At 53.3% G+C, this 15,543-nt stretch overlaps 5 protein-coding genes across 5 annotated transcripts; 3 read left to right on the top strand and 2 right to left on the bottom strand.

Annotated features, from left to right (window-relative positions):
• Positions 1-46: 46 nt before the first annotated feature.
• On the bottom strand, positions 47-2,486 carry ColSpa_10317 (uncharacterized protein; the record flags this gene model as incomplete). The annotated part of the gene is made up of 4 exons (XM_049276529.1): positions 47-840; positions 894-1,180; positions 1,231-1,857; positions 1,912-2,486. 4 exons carry the CDS (start codon positions 2,484-2,486, stop codon positions 47-49), a joined length of 2,283 nt encoding a protein of 760 aa, XP_049132486.1.
• Positions 2,487-3,829: 1,343 nt separating this feature from the next.
• Positions 3,830-4,117, top strand: ColSpa_10316 (uncharacterized protein; the record flags this gene model as incomplete). Its single annotated transcript, XM_049276528.1, has 2 exons — positions 3,830-3,882; positions 3,943-4,117. The coding sequence occupies 2 exons, from the start codon at positions 3,830-3,832 to the stop codon at positions 4,115-4,117; spliced, it is 228 nt and encodes a 75-aa protein (XP_049132485.1).
• Positions 4,118-4,579: 462 nt separating this feature from the next.
• ColSpa_10315 (putative rhamnogalacturonase B) lies at positions 4,580-6,264 on the bottom strand (the record flags this gene model as incomplete). Its single annotated transcript, XM_049276527.1, has 2 exons — positions 4,580-4,609; positions 4,666-6,264. 2 exons carry the CDS (start codon positions 6,262-6,264, stop codon positions 4,580-4,582), a joined length of 1,629 nt encoding a protein of 542 aa, XP_049132484.1.
• Positions 6,265-11,071: 4,807 nt separating this feature from the next.
• Positions 11,072-12,091, top strand: ColSpa_10314 (uncharacterized protein; the record flags this gene model as incomplete). The annotated part of the gene is made up of 3 exons (XM_049276526.1): positions 11,072-11,246; positions 11,300-11,513; positions 11,656-12,091. The coding sequence occupies 3 exons, from the start codon at positions 11,072-11,074 to the stop codon at positions 12,089-12,091; spliced, it is 825 nt and encodes a 274-aa protein (XP_049132483.1).
• A 2,125-nt stretch (positions 12,092-14,216) lies between these two features.
• On the top strand, positions 14,217-15,503 carry ColSpa_10313 (uncharacterized protein; the record flags this gene model as incomplete). Its single annotated transcript, XM_049276525.1, has 1 exon — positions 14,217-15,503. One exon carries the CDS (start codon positions 14,217-14,219, stop codon positions 15,501-15,503), a length of 1,287 nt encoding a protein of 428 aa, XP_049132482.1.
• Positions 15,504-15,543: the final 40 nt, after the last annotated feature.

The following is a 15,543-nucleotide window of genomic DNA, read 5'->3' as shown; positions in this document are numbered from 1 at the left end:
ATAGACTTATTATACAGGTCCTTTAACCCATGCCTATACACCGATTTTAACGAGGCATATATCCCGAAAAGCTGTACATCCCATCATGATCCTGCAGTCCTGAGTTCCAATCCAGGAACTGATTCTGCCCATTAGCATCCATTGCCGGTGCGTACATGCTCATCTGAGCTGGCGAAGCTCCCGTCTCGACGTCTCCGCCGCGGTAGACCCAAAGCTGTGCTGCCATGTCCGGCGTCATCCCACCAACAATGGGCATGTAATCAGCCTGCTGGTTGAATACTGAGGGTTGTTGTAGCAAATGCTGATGCTGTTGTTGCGAAGGAGATTGCTTCAGCTGTTGCGGAGAACCTCCAGTACTGAATTCCGAGGCTGGCAGCTGCTCCATAAGAGGCTGCAGTGTCCGTGGAGGCACCGAGTTCCTGAATTCCGACGACGTGGAAGACACTCGTCTCACGGTCCTCACACTGTCCGAATGACCCAACATGCCCTGTCCGTCAAAAACGCCCCCGGGAAAGACAGCGACAGACTGGCTATCCTCGGAGCCCTCGTCAAGGTCTACACCCGAGTCCGGGCGGGGGACGTTGCGGGTTAAATGTCGGGGGGCTACGAAGCGGGAGGGCGACGGGTCGTTCTTTCGGTTGCTCCTGTTGGAGTAGGGCATCATCTGAGCGTTGGCGATGCACTGCTCGATGACTTGGATAAACTGGTTACGGTAGATGTTGCCAATGGTCTCCAGTGCCTGTGGAGTCATGCCTTTGTTCCGGAGGCTCTCTTCTACATCTTTGAGACTGTTCATGAATTGGGCTTGCAACTCGAAGTGCTCAATGACAGGGCAGAAATCTGAGAGTTCTTAGTCGAGACATGCGACAACGAATCGGTTGTATACTGCTTACCGAAGGGTTGGACCTTGTAGTCATCATCGTCTGGAAACAGGAGGTTCCAAATTTCCTTCCACTGCACCTCGGGGGTCATGCCACTTGCGCGCTTTCTGCTCAACAGCTTCGTCATCGTGGGGCCGTCAATACCCGACTCGGGGTCGTGATCGGAGACGTCGCACATCTGCTCTCTAGGCAGGCGTTGGTGGTCTCGGAGGTCCTTCTTGCTGGGAAAGTCTCGGTTGCAGCGATCACACATGAACGACGAGGGGTCATTCCGCTTGTGCTGCTTGACAATGTGTTGCCTGCGAAGGGTCAGGTCGCGCTCAACAAGAGCCTACAGGAATTGCCTTACCTCAACTCGGCGAACTTTGGAAAGTAAGTCATCGCGCAGGAGTGGTGCTCTCTGACGTTGAACCGATGCGGGTTCCTCTTTCGGAAGGGGCAGCTGAGGCGCAGGTTCTCGTCTGCCTCCCTGGGCGTCGGTCTGGCTCTTTTGAAAGGGATGCTCGAATCGCCGTCATCGTCGGTCAAGTCGTCGCCGTCATCATCTCCATCCAGGCGGCCCGCCTCGCCCTTCTTTCGTTTGCCGTTCTGAGACCCCCGGCCAGATCCCGATCTCCTCGCCAAGGGCATCGAGCCACTGGAAGAGGTCGATGTCGTGTGCGTCAGTTGTGTCGCGACAGGAAACCCGGCAAACGCAAACCTGCCGATGTCTTGTATGAACCTGAAGACGAACTGGCGAAGAAATGACGGTGGCATGTTAACCTCGTCGAGCTCGACACCGTACGTCACCTGAAGGATATAGTCAAGAACGGCATCGGCCTCCTCGTTGGAGAAGTCAATCGGTGTTGGTGTGACCGGCTCCCACGCTCGCGAAAGACGATCGGAGCCAGAGTCAAAGCTCATCCGTTCGTTCAGTGGCCGCCGAGGAATAGGCGCCTCGCGAGGCGACTCGGGAGCTTCATCCGGCGTCGGCGGCCTTGAGCCCACGTCAACATGGCGTTCAATGCGGTGCAACGATTTAGCGACTTACCTTGGTGTACCTGCTGTGTGATGCATGTCATTCTGCCCGTCATCCTCCGGCTCGCTAATATCCATGTGCGGGGGCGGGTCAGCCTTGTGCCCCATGCCGATGGACTCCGGATACGCCGGAAATCTCTCGTCGTGGATAGAGTCCACGAACGTCGAGCCCGAGTCGCATGACTCCCGGTACCGATGGCCATTCGTCCCGGACCTCGATGCGAGAAAGGGGGTTGGCAAGCGGTCCGGCCCGTCGATGTCCGGGGTGGTCGCCCTTGTAAATGTTGATGAAGTAGGAGACATGGGCATGGAGCATGTTGTCGCAGAGTCCGGGACATGAGTCGAGCTCATCGTCGAAGAGGTCGGCGACCGATCGCGGAATGTCTTGCCGAACGCGCCCGAGACGATTTTTAGACCTTCTGGACATTTTTGTTGCTGATGTTGCGGCTGCGACAGGCGGAAGTGGTGCTCAAATGGGGAGTGAATGACCTCTTCGAATTTGGCTTGCGTGGCAAGAGTCGAATCGCGGTGACGCGGCTCACGAGGCCGAATCGGAATCTCGACTGTAAATGACCGCTCGTCCTCCATTCTGACTGTCGTTTATCTTGTCGAGATACTTTGCACAGACTTGCCGGGATGATTCGAATGAAAGCCCAGATGACACTTGTACCCGTGACTGGGGTTGCCCTTGGATGTCCTCGGCTGGCCTTGACCACAGATCCCCTTCTCAGATGCCGTCCGTTACTTGTCGATAAACTCGCGATAAAATCAAATGATTAAAGAGAGTGTTGAAAGAAGACAGAACGGCTGAAAGCTTTGGGCAACACTCGAAAAAGAGAATAAAAAAGGACAGTTCCCTCGCTCATGCTGTTGCCTCATGGGCTCAGCCCCCCAAGATATGCGGAGTAGAATGCGAACCATCTCAGCATGACAAGGGTGGGTAGCGCCGAGGGCTGTGATTGGATCATGACGACGACCGTTGTTGGCGCAAGAAACAAGTTTCTGCCATTGGACAATGGGAACACGGTGGACGAAGATGCCTCGCCTATTTCTGGCGCGCAGCTTGCAGCAGGCCGGCATGATCCCTTCAGTTGCTTTTGAGAGCTGATTTGCTCGTGGCGGGTGCTTTTCCCAGTCTCTGACAGCTGCGGCAGGCAGAAACATTATTTTTGATAACGGTGCCCGTTAGTGGGGGACATTGGATAAGCCATAGTCCAGGGCTAAAGTCTTGTGAGTCACGGTAGTCTACTAACAGACCAGAAAGAGATCAGCATGCTCGGTCTCAGGGGGCCCAGGCGTCCGATATATCCTGACGCTGGCACCATCAGTACGTGATCCAGGTACCAAAATCGGCCATCAGCCCTACGAGGATGACATATGTCTAACATTGCGATTCCAGATGCACGCCGTCGCGACCTATGTGTAAGAGATCACCCGTCTAGACCTGAAGCGTTCCAGCTTCAGTTGATCTTGGATAAACAAGGGCCTTACGGTTGCCCTGTCGCAGGCCGGCCACCGGCCAGTCGAGCACCTCCTCTTATTGGATAATGGCAGTAGTTCATCAATGGCGCATGCGTAGCGCATCGTCTTCTCAATGGAGCGGAGTTGATGTTGGCGAGATGCCAGTTTGACTTCTTTCGAGCCTCGCTGGCGACTCTTTAGCTATGGGAAATCCTCGAGCCATCGGCGCCTCGATTGGGCATATTGGAGATGTATATAAAGCGGCGAGGCTCTCGAGGTAAAATTGGAGATAATGACAACTTCCGAGCCCATCCACTGAATTCTTGGACCGTCGGCAAGTCTTTATCGAGCGCCAATTGCAATAACCGTAAACTCTCGAAAGACTTGACCAAACCCATAAACGACCCAAGCAAAGCTTCTGCGAGAACTCAGCGCAATCCTTCTCCACATCGTCATATTTCATCGCAAACATGTCGCACGCCAAAGCCAGCTCTGGTCAAAGCGCCCTGGCTTGCTTCAGCCCGTGAGTCTATGACCCGTTTCCCCATCTCCAAGCGACCGCACTGACGAAGCAAACCAACAGCACTTCCCAGAACGCCCCCTACAGCGTCGATCGATACATAAACGAGTCATCTCCCTGGACATCACTCAGCCAAAGAAGCGACAGTCCCCGCACAAGTTACAGCGATCCGATGCACTCAGACCTCGATGGGCTGTTGCGCCAAGCCCAGCAAAGACCCAAGACGAGCAAGAGATGACGGTCATATCGTCAAGGAAGGCGTTGATGGTTTCATAATGTTTTGCTTGCTGGGATATAGCAGAGCCACAGCCGGTGACTGTAATAGAATACTTGGTGAAAGGTTAGGGGTCGGGTATAAACAGTGAGAAATGTGGATCACTGGGGTAATGACAACTCGAGTTTTGGTTTGAATTAAGAGTAAGGGATAAACGTATATGGCGGTCACTTATGGTTCACCTGCGGTTGGGCTCGGCGCAAAGACGATAAGGAGTGTCATGGCTGGTGAGACGGCTGGCCATCTCACTCAGATATGCATGCTGTGTAGATATATATGTACGATGAAGCGTATGTGCTGTTGACCATGGGTCAAATATGTACCGTGAAGACTCAAAGCAAACAACGATTCCCTCCCCACACCTGCTTCCATGCGACATACTCTGCCTTCAATCCAGAGATCGTGTTCGCGTGGTAGAGCAAGCATTTAGTGGAAGAGCTCCACAGCGTCAAAGATCTTGTAAATAGTTAGCTTCAGATTTTCGGATAGTGCGGAGCATGGGGTAGACTTACAACACTGGGGCTCAGGAAGGTCGTGCCGGTGCTGCCGGAAATGACAGAGATGGTGATGGTGTTGGCTCCAGCAACGAGGGTACCAGCAGGAATGCTGACGTCGTAGACCTCGCCGAGGCCGCGGTAAGCACCGCGAGTGACGCCACGAGAGTCGATCTTGGTGGGCGCAGCGGGAGCCGGGCCGGTCCAGCTGTTCACCTTGGCCTGGGGGCGGCCGCTGGCGAAGGCAAGGGTAGTAGCGATGCGGAGGGTGGCGGCGCCAGGGGCAGAGGCGAGGTTGAATTTGATGGTGACGGGGTTGTTCACGGCGGTGAAGATGGCCATGGGGAAGTCAGTAGCGGCGGAGGAGCCGACTGTGTAGGTGAGGGGGCCCCAGCTGCTCATGCGGCTGTCGGACGGGTGCATGCGGAGCTGCTTGTCGGCGTTGCGGAAGCCGGTTGGCTGGCCGTCGTACTCGCCAATCTTCCAGAGGCTGGTGTGCGAGATCAGGCCGCTGGCGATGTTGGCGGTGGTGGTCTTGCCGGCGGTGACGGTGACAGAGCTGGTGACGACCTTGAACTCAGTCTGGTAGAGGACCATGGTGTAGGTGCCTGGCTTCATCAGGGGCGAGGTGAAGGCGCCGGTGGAAGAGGCGTAGGTCCAGTACTGGGCGTTGGCGTTGTACCAGTGGACAACGCGCTGGAAGCTGCCGGAGATGCCGGAGGCGGTGCCGGAGACGGTACCACGACCAGAGCTGGCAACATAGCCCTTGAGGCCGAGCTCGCTGTAGAAGGAGTAGTCGAAGTCGGTGTTCTTGGGAATGCCGGAGCGGGAAAAGGACTGGACGTAAGGGCCGTGCAGACCCATACGGTAGGACTCGGTCTGGGCGTGGTTGCTGTTCATGTAGTTGTACAGGTTGGTGGAGTCGCCCGCGTTGTTGGAGTTGATGTCGCGGAAGAAGGGGCCGCCGGAGGACAGCTCGAAGCCGGTCTTGGGCTCGACGGACACACAAACGTGGATCTCCTCGGGGCTGGTGCCGTAGACGCAGCGGACCTTGTCGTCGATGAAGCGCTCGCTGGAGTAGAACTTGGATCGGGTCTGGCCGTTGACGACAAAAACGTCGGAGCCCTCGACGGCGGAGCTGGAGCCGGCAGTGGTAGAGACGGAGCCGAATGGGTATTCGCTAGGGAGGATGTCCTTGTTGAGACGCGAGATCCAGCGAAGCTCGCCGATGTCGGGCTCGGCGGTGGTGTAGGTGGCCATGTAGATGTTGGCCTCACCCTCCTTGACGATGAGGTAGTGCGTCAGAGTCGAGGTGGTGCAAGTCACCTTGATGACCTTTCCGGTGCTGGCTGTGACAGTGGTTGCCTCGACGGTGGCAGAACCAAGGCCGGAGCTGATGTGGCTGCCCTTGCTCGCGTACTGGAGCTCATTGCCGCGGTACTTGATGGAGTTGATATCGCAGCTGGACTGGGAAACTTGGAAGACGAGAGGGTTGGATGAGCCGGCATCGATGACAAAGTTGCTGCCCGAAGTGGTGACGCCAAAGGCGGCCAGAGCGGACGAAGCGAAGGAGAGGATGGAAAAGAAGAGAACCTGAAGAAGAGTATTGAAGGCCATTTTGGGCTGCAAGGGGCTGCCTTTCTGCCAGGCGACTAGAGAGTGAGAGAGAGAATAAAGTTGGAATAAGGCCAAGCAACACAACAGAGACCCGGAGAGCCTCCTCGCGGTTCCCAGAACGCGGATGATCAACTCTATTATAAAGTCAGGACCAGTCTGTTCGGACTTGGCGCTTGGCAGCTGGCGTGACCCAGAGTATGGGAGACCAACTCTGAACTCCCTCCTGCATTTCCTTCGCGAGATTCTATGGGCGCCCGCCTGCCAGAAAGGTTACCTCTGGCAAGGGCCCATGATAAATTGTGTTGGCTTGTTGATTGGCGGAATCATTGTTTCACGAACGGGCGACAGGGGGTTCCTCGCCGTAGCTGTACGAAATAGATCACTCGTCACGAAATGGGAGACGAAAAAGGATGAGCGACAGGGCCCTCGACTGCCTGTGAACCAGGGGACGTCCGCCTTGGGTCCCGCTCCGGAGCGGGTGGAGGAGGACGGCCAGGGAGGTGGGAAGCATGATTGATGGGAATTTGGGATGGCCTAGCAGAAACACGCTGTAGCCATGGATCGTGACATTTGCATGGCAACGGTACCTCAGATCTTCGCTCGATTGGACGGCAGATCTGGAAACAAGCATTCAATGTTGCAGTGTCAATATTGCAGTGTCATTCGGAGCTGGCAGCTCACTCGCGGGAATGATTGACGCGGGATGAGGGGTTGCGGGATGCTGGAACTCCAGATGGCTTGTGGCCACCGCACTTTTGGGCTTTACTGAGGAGCTTAGGCTACTGAGCGCAAGGCATGCCGCGTAAGACGTACTCGCCCGAGAGGTTGTAATCGGCCGTCTTTGCAGAAGGAGTAAGGCGAGAGAGACGTGAGGGTGAACGATAACACTGGTCCGCTGGACCAAAGGAGACAAATGACAAGGACTGCCCGCTGCAAGAGGTCCGAGTGAGCCGGCTAAGATAAATGGTGTATGCACAACGGACGAACAACGGACGAACCGACAGCGAGGGTATGCGCTGTAAGTCCCGGCGTCTCGGGGCATTCTACCCCAGATTCGAGCCGGCAAAGCGTGCAGGTGACTGTCGACTTGGTGCTGCAGCGGCGGCAGATGAATTGCGGAGACCTGACTTCTTCGGGGTATCATTGCTGCTGAGATTATATGAGCCCAACAAGGAATTGAGTTTAGTGGTTGTATAAAGCTTAGAAGATTGACAAGACGGTTAAACGACATGCTAGCTCGTATATGGATCGAGAAAAGACGCGCAACCCATTCTGGGCTTTGGGCCGTGGTTGTATTTGATTTAAGGATAATCTTTTACCTTGTGTGCCGTCGCAAAGATCCGACGGCGAGGACGAGCCGAATGACACCGTGGACCAGGTGAAATGAGACGAAAGCAACCAGGCTCTCTTACCATGGTAGCCCTCATAGCTGGAGCCATGCTCTATCGGTTTGCCGTTGTTGGTCAAATTGCTCAATAGAGTCCACATAGAGAGGTCCAATATCCGTTTTATTGTCTGGGGTCCTTGGGGGCAAAAACCCGATGTCTGTGGGCAGCGAGTGGGCTCTTACTATGTAAAACTAATCGCCGAACCGGCGCAAGGGCCTCTGGGTCTCTCGAGACTCTTCTTCGGGAAGGTGGATTGCTAAGTCCCGAAAAACAGTGGAAAATTGGACAATGTGCCGGGGTGTTTGCGTACTCGACTACACAAGCGAGGTCGCCGGAGTTTTTTCCAACAACGGGCGGTGGGCAGAGTCGAGCAGAGGAAAAAGGGAATTACCTGAGGAGACACGCAGAGGAAACATGCCCCGCCGCCGAGCCCTCCGTGCTCATCTTGCATCACGTGGAAAGCCGGGGGGAGGGGGGGTTGCGTTTCCCAATGAGTACTGCTATGTGCCCCTGCTGAGCTAAGGAGCCCGCTAAGCTTAATTCGTCTAAACTCTACTGTGGCGCCCCTATCAGATCCACCGCGTCAACCATCGCATCATTTTAGCCACTTTGTTCAACGACACGCTGCCTCTTCGGGGCTAGCAAGCAAGCCCCTGACGTCGATACGTACCCCACCGACTGCGTTCTCAACCTTCTGCTCATCGGCCATCTCCCGACGGAAATGTTACGGATTTTCGAACTCTGCAACCCACAAGCGCATCCACCACCCTTCGTAATTTCACCTGCATCGCAACATTCCACTGCGAGTTGCTCTTGTGTTGTGTTTTCTTGCCCGCTTGCTGCTTACCCCCCTCTCCGTCTCAGAGCATCAGCGTCTCCCGTCCAGTAAACTCCAAAGGTGTGGATGCGAACTCGGCCTCTCATCTAGCTCGAGAGGACGTCCGTAATACAGAGTCCATGTGTTGTTCAAACGGCTCCTGCGCTCGGCCCAGCACTCGGTGTTTTGCAGGTTAACTTCTCAGTTTGGCGTTTCTCCTTGACCTCTTTATATCAGATTAATTGAGTGAGGTGCTGGATCGATAGTCGATAAACCAATAGACAGCCCTAGCAATGGCCGGTAACTGTTTATTGCTCTTGAGCCTCAGCTCGGCGCTCTTGGCGGCATGGCGCCAAGGACGTCTGGGATAATCGAGTCACCCCTTTCCGCCAGGCATAGAGCCTTTGATCGCATTCTGTTGCTCGCACTTGGGGAATTTCATCTATTCTTCTATGTAAGTACGAAACAGACAAAACCTTGTTTCGTCAAACGGCGCCGACCGATCATAGTGGCATTTCTCGTTTCTCTACCAAGAGCAAGCTGGGATAGGTACTGGAACCGCTTTCACGGCTAGATGCAATTGAATGTACTGGGTAATTCGGAACTGGTTTCTTTGAGGCTCGACACGTGTGGCCTGTCTGGAGTAAACGCTAACAACAGAAGTCAAAAGGATAGCAGCCAAGGGACAAGCACACTTTACTTCTGAGCACCCTTGGCGAACAGCTTGGCACTAGCAGCATTGCGCTCACACCCAAGCTTGGTAATGATTATACACGCCGGCTTACAGGAGTCGGTCGAGCTCTCGTTTCTGTGGCTATTCTACCGACTGCAGGTGGACTACAGTACGAACGATCTCAAAGAGAGCACCTAAATCACCAAAACACCAAATGCCTAGATAGAAAACCAAGGCTACTGTCTATCGTTGGCTACTTATTCACACACCTTGCGCTCTAGTTCACTAGCAGGGCAGTCGGTAGAATACCTAGACACGCCTCTTTCGAACCGTACCCATCGGCGCTTCACGATTTTGAAGCGATTGGTCAAGGAAACGCCAACACATTTGACGTACGAACCATCAAAAGACCAGAGAGCAAAACATGTAGTGTCTACAGTGAACTACGGTAGTATTATGATGTATTATCTCTTCAACGTGCAAGAGGGCAAACCTGACTTGGTTGCCAAACTGAACTGCTAAATGTTTTGCTGCGATTTGGACCGCCCCAGCTGTACCAAGCTGATTTGGTTTATAGCACGGCTCTGTCCTTGGAATCCGGTATTCCTCTCCATCGTACCCTAATCAAAACTAAAGTTGTCGGGAATGTATCGAGATTTGGTGTGGATCTCGTTCATGCCCTCCATCTTTTGTGAATGGACCTGCCATGCTTCGCACTAATAATGCAAGAAAAGAAACATCTATATGGGGGGCGGATAGTAAATGAACAATATGGATCCCACTGTTTTGCATTGAAACCATTCAAAAGTAATCAGTATGTCTGAACCCATCATGGTACTAGAGCTGTTGCAATCTTATGAAGATGCCAAGTTGCGTGACCAAATTGTCAGATTGACGTGTTCACGACATCACTAGCATAACTGACACACTGTGCTTCTTCTCTCTCGAATCCACCATCCATGCTTTTATACCCGCCATTACGTGTAGCAAGATCCGACGAAAATACTTTCACAGCATCTTGGCTAATAGCCCCGTCAATGTTTCTCGGACGGAAGACCCTAGACACCATGATCGGTAAGCCGCATAGCGCCGGTGCGGATGTGAGGGGTCGTGTGAATAGGATACAACCGGATGCTGAGCCCCCCCCCCCCCCCCAAACAGAACACTCCAGGAGGTCTTTCTAGTCCTCATCATCGATAGCTCATAGCTTCCGGAAGAGGCCCATCCGTCCAAGAGCTTCCACCGTAATCGTTGCACGTGGTGCCTCGCCGATCAAATCAAATCACAGTTGCCGGAAACAAACTGATCCGGATGCCAGCCCAACTAGGACAGGGCAATCTCATGGCCGAGGAGAACCGCTCAATCGATCATTGCCTATGTAAACCTGCCACGTAGGGATTCCAGTGCCTTGGAACATAGACTTAGATGACGGCCTGGCGCTGTCAAGACGCTCTCGGCCCCCGGGGTTCGGATCGCTGGCTTAGCCTATCCGAACAACTCAAATCCGGGGCTTCAACGGCCCCTACCATCCAATGAGACGGCACGTATTTCCAAAGTGGTGAGCTATCGCCCCGACTTGGATGCTGCTCTCCCCGGATCAGGTCAGTCCCGGCGCTAGTGCCTGGCAGCCTACTAGCTCTGAACTCTGGGGCATGCAGCTAGTGCCAAGGCTTGACGAGACTATCTTTCCCCTTTTGGTGTCAGTTGCAAAAGATTCTTCATCGTTGACTGACAGGAAATACGGATGCATACCGTACCGTGGATTGGCTCGGTTGAGCAGGTAAGTAGCTTGTCTGCGAAAATTGATCTAGCTCTCAAAACACATATAGACCAGAGACCGCTCCCATATCCAGGGGGGATCATCCAAGCAACTTTCTTTCCTTACGATACCCTAACATAGCATCAAAACCTCTGCATCTGCTTATCAAAATGCATTACAAGACCATTGCAACTGCCATGGCTGCAGCCGGTGTTGTCGTGGCCCAGCGTCCGGCCAACACACCCATTTGCGACTACTACACGACAGCTCTGTTAAAAAACAACACGGGCGCGAACCAATACACCCTGCTGACGCTCCTTGTCAACACCGTTGTTATTGGAAATTGTAAGATATTCCCAAACTTCCTGCCGAAAGGTTCCTCATTCTAACCAATCCAGACACAATGCCGAATGTCGGAGTCAAGGTTCCTGGGATTTTGGCATCAGGAACATACAACGGCGAAAACGTCAACCTTCTCCCTTACTTCAACGGGGAGCTTGCCTCATCAAACAGAGGCGGCAGCTCCGGCGTTTCTGTCAACTTCCTGGACGGTGGTGGCGCGGCGCCTCTGATGAAGAACATGCCCGCGAATGACGACAAGTCTCAGCAATAGTCAGTAACTATGGATCAGGGTTTAGTTTGGGTTGAACTAACTTATTCTGCCATGAAGCTTCCTCCTGACTCATCTTTACCAATTTTTCGGCGCGCTTCTTGGCTGCTCGCAGTATGGCATGGCTGGTTTTCCCAGCTACAGCGGTTTTGCCTCCATGTACGAGGTGCACAAGTTCATGGACCTCGACGAGAATGAGCTGGGATACTTCATCCAGCAGGTTGCTCTCGCCGCTGCTTCTTTTGGCGTAGCTCAGGATGACCTCAAGGCCGTCGGCACGTCCTTGAACCAGCTTTTCGGCCTGCGTTGCAGTCCCAACGCTACTGCCATCCCCGAGCAAGGATCTCAGCTGCAAGCGATTTGCATTGCAGACAGCTGCCCCATCTCTCCCAATGCCACCTGTGCCAGCTACCAGCCAGCTGTTGCGCCGAAGAATGCGACTGCAGATGGCATGAATGCCACCGCGACTGGTTCGACTCCGGCGTCAACAGTAACCCCAAGCACAGTGCCAACAGCCGGCGCTGCTGTACAGGGTATTAGTTTGGCTTTGTTCGCCGGAGTTATTGCGCTTTGTATCTAGAGAGCTGGAACAAACAGTGAATTACTGGTAACCAAGCCATAATGTACTCAAAAGTACTGGATTGACGCTGGTAAACAAAGGCCCTTGTTCTTATGGTTGATCTGTAATTAATCTAACTCCTGATTTACAAACCTCTATTATGCGGATATTACTCATGTAACTGAGGCTCTGTTGTATTGCTTAATCAAAACATGCCCGTCCATCCTTACCTACTAACCACCTTCCCATGAAGATAAAGAAGTCCCCGAATCAGTGTCGATTCTCAGCCTAAACTAGTTATTTCAATGCTCTTACAGTGACAACAGCGGCAGTTGGACCGGTGGGGGGCTCCTCTTGGCGATCTTGGCAGGCGCCACACAGTGCCGGGTCATAAGTCTGGGCACACCAAAAAGGATAATCCAATCAACAGTTGAAAAGAGGACCCATCAGCTTGGAGTCACTTTACAGTGCACCACCAGAAGTCCTGTGTCTCCCCATGTTACTGTAGCTGTTGATTGGATTATCCTTTTTGGTGTGCCCAGACTTATGACCCGGCGCTGTAGGTGACTCAGGCTGCGAGGGATGAATGCCGTAGTTCAGGCTATCACGGCCCCAGCCGTTATTGAATCTGCCTATGATCATGTAGAGATCACAGAGACAGAATCAATTGTCAAAGTCTCGCATTGCCATAAACAAGCGCACAGACGCACAGTCACGAGGGTTCGGCTGGGTTTACATATTATGAAAGGCAGTGGCTCTCCATTTCGCCACAGGCTGCTTAGGTCCAACCCTTTCTCAAAGACTTAGCCATAAAACTCGACGACGTCTCCTTAGCACTCGGCATTAGACAGTATGCTGAGTAGATCTCCGCACGCTTCTCGATAAGACGGAGCATGTAGAGATTCTCGAGGCCATCCACCTCTTCCTAGTAATCCTCCAAAACAAAAACAAGACCAACGCAAAAAGTCGTCACAATCCTCCGTGTCGCCATGGTCCTTTTAATGCTGCTTGCATACGATCTAGTATCGCGACTGTCCCTGCCACATGAACGCGCCAGCCATGACTCAAAGACGCCCTTAAATGTGAGAATTGAGGCAAGGAAAAGAAGGGGAATTGTTGAAGTTGGCAAAAGCATTGCTCACATACCTACGAAGCGCCTCGATTACCCACATGAACTCCTCATTCTTGGCAACTAATTTTTGTTCTGGTCGACAATAGCAGCGTTCTACTTGATGAACATCTTCCAGCATTGAGAAGACCTTCTGAACCCTTGAGATCTTAAACAGGGAAATCGAGCACCAGCCCCGACAGCACGACCGTTTGTTAAGTTTAGAAATAAGCATTTTGCTGACCGGAATGGTTACTGAATTGAGTTGTAAAGGTCCTAGCCATTTCACCCCAGCTCAAGTTAGGTTAAGTGTGCTGAGTGGCAAACGGCGGCGGAAGGTGGGGTAAGTCGGTTTCCCCATGTATCATCCCCGATTACACTGTATTGTCAACTGGGATCTAGTCCCTCTAAAACCGTTCTTTATCTGCGTACTACCGTCAATCTTTTTGAGCAGTCTCACAGGTTTACATGCTTCAGGGCTCAATCGAATGTCGAACCGCGACTAAATTATTAATGTAACATGAAACCAAGTGTTATTGTAGATGCTAAGGATTACTGGATCAGTCACGTCGATGCAACATCCGAAGGCCAACGGCCTTAGCAGAGCCGAGACAGCCAATCTTGAATAGTCCGAGTTGTTTCAATACCGTGTCCTTCTCGCGCTGTCAGACGGAGCACCCACTTAGCTCGGAACAGCACATATGGGCCACGTACTGACCGGTGCGGTCACCATCACACGGCATCCAACCCTGAGTCTTGACGTCACTACTGGTGTAGCACCTCTCGTAAAACCCGAAATGGACGTCGGACTGCGGAACAGACAGATCGCCGAGCGGCTTGCTAGCAAGTACGACCGCCGATATCGTGTCCGTGTAGAATGTGACAGCCGTTGGGATTGAAAGATTTGGTACCTATACATACCCTTCGAGCCCAGCGGGTCTGGACGATGAAAGCAAACCGCCAGCGTGCAAAACGAAGCGACATCGCCAGAAAAACCGAACGACCAAACTGAAGCCCGGGCTTTAAGCTGCATCACACATGTCTTCCCTCAAAGTCCTCATCTCAGGCGGGGGCATCGGCGGGCCAGCCCTCGCCTTTTGGCTGGCAAAGCTCGGCCACGATGTGACCATTGTCGAACGATCTCCCGATCTCCGCGTCCAGGGTCAGCAAATTGACATTCGCGGCCAGGGCGTCGAAGTGGTCCGCCGGATGGGCTTGGAGCAGTTAATCCGCGCCAAGGTGGTCAACGAAGCCGGCATCACCTTCGTCAACGCCCAAGGCAGGCCGCAGGCGACCTTCGAAGCAAATAAGACAGGCGTCGGCAGGCAGTCATTCACGTCCGAGTTCGAGATCATGCGCGGTGACCTCGTCCGAATCCTTTATCAAAAGACCAAAGATCTCGGAGTCAAGTACGTCTTTGGTGCTAGAATCGAGTCCTTTGAACAAGACTCGGATTCGGTGACAGTGTGTCTCTCCAACGGGACCACGGACACATTCGACCTCCTCGTTGGAGCAGATGGTCAAAGTTCCAGGACCAGACGATTGATGCTTGGCCCCAGCGCAGAGGACCCATTCTACCCTCTCGGTCTACACATGGCATTCTTCACTGTTCCGAGGTGGAAGACGGATACCAACTACGCTACAGTCTGCATCAGCCCGAAGAAGCGGACCATAATGTCGAGAAATGACAACCCGGAGACGACCCAGGCCTACCTTGCCATCTGCCCACCTGACGACAAGACTGAGAAGTTGCTCGTGGACGCTGAGCGGAGCCGCGACATCACCCAGCAGAAGCAGGTGTGGTCAGAGCTCTTCAGAGGCGCCGGATGGCAGGCAGATCGCTTCGTCGACGCTCTCCAGGAAACCGGCGTCTCGGATGACTTTTACAGCGTACACATTGGGCAGATCCGGATGGACAAGCACTACAAAAATCGTGTGGCGCTCATTGGCGATGCGGGATACGCTCCAAGTGCTCTGACCGGCCGCGGAACAAGCTGTGCGTTTATCGGTGCCTACGTCCTGGCAGGAGAGATCTCGAAACACTGCTCGACATCGTCGGGCAGAGCAACCGATGGGGTGCCGGCCGCCCTTGAGGCATTCGACATGGAAATATCGGCCTTGATAAAGACAGTTCAGGATATCGGAATCAAGCCATCTTGGATTTATCCCAGCTCTCAATGGGTTATTACCATCCTGTACAACATATTGTGGTTGGTGACGGCGTTAAGAATCGACAAGATCCTTCAGAGGTTTCAGTCGGATGATGTCGAAGGTTGGAAACTTCCTAACTACCCTGGTCTTTCCTACGAGAACAAGAAGGCTTGAAAAGACACCACGGGAGGACAGATTGCCGATGCGACCACGA

This window comes from Colletotrichum spaethianum (assembly GCF_022836535.1).
Source record: "Colletotrichum spaethianum MAFF 239500 DNA, contig34, whole genome shotgun sequence".
Classification (NCBI taxonomy): domain Eukaryota; kingdom Fungi; phylum Ascomycota; class Sordariomycetes; order Glomerellales; family Glomerellaceae; genus Colletotrichum; species Colletotrichum spaethianum.
Note: the sequence above shows the minus strand (reverse complement) of the source record. Positions and strands in the feature narration are given on the sequence as shown.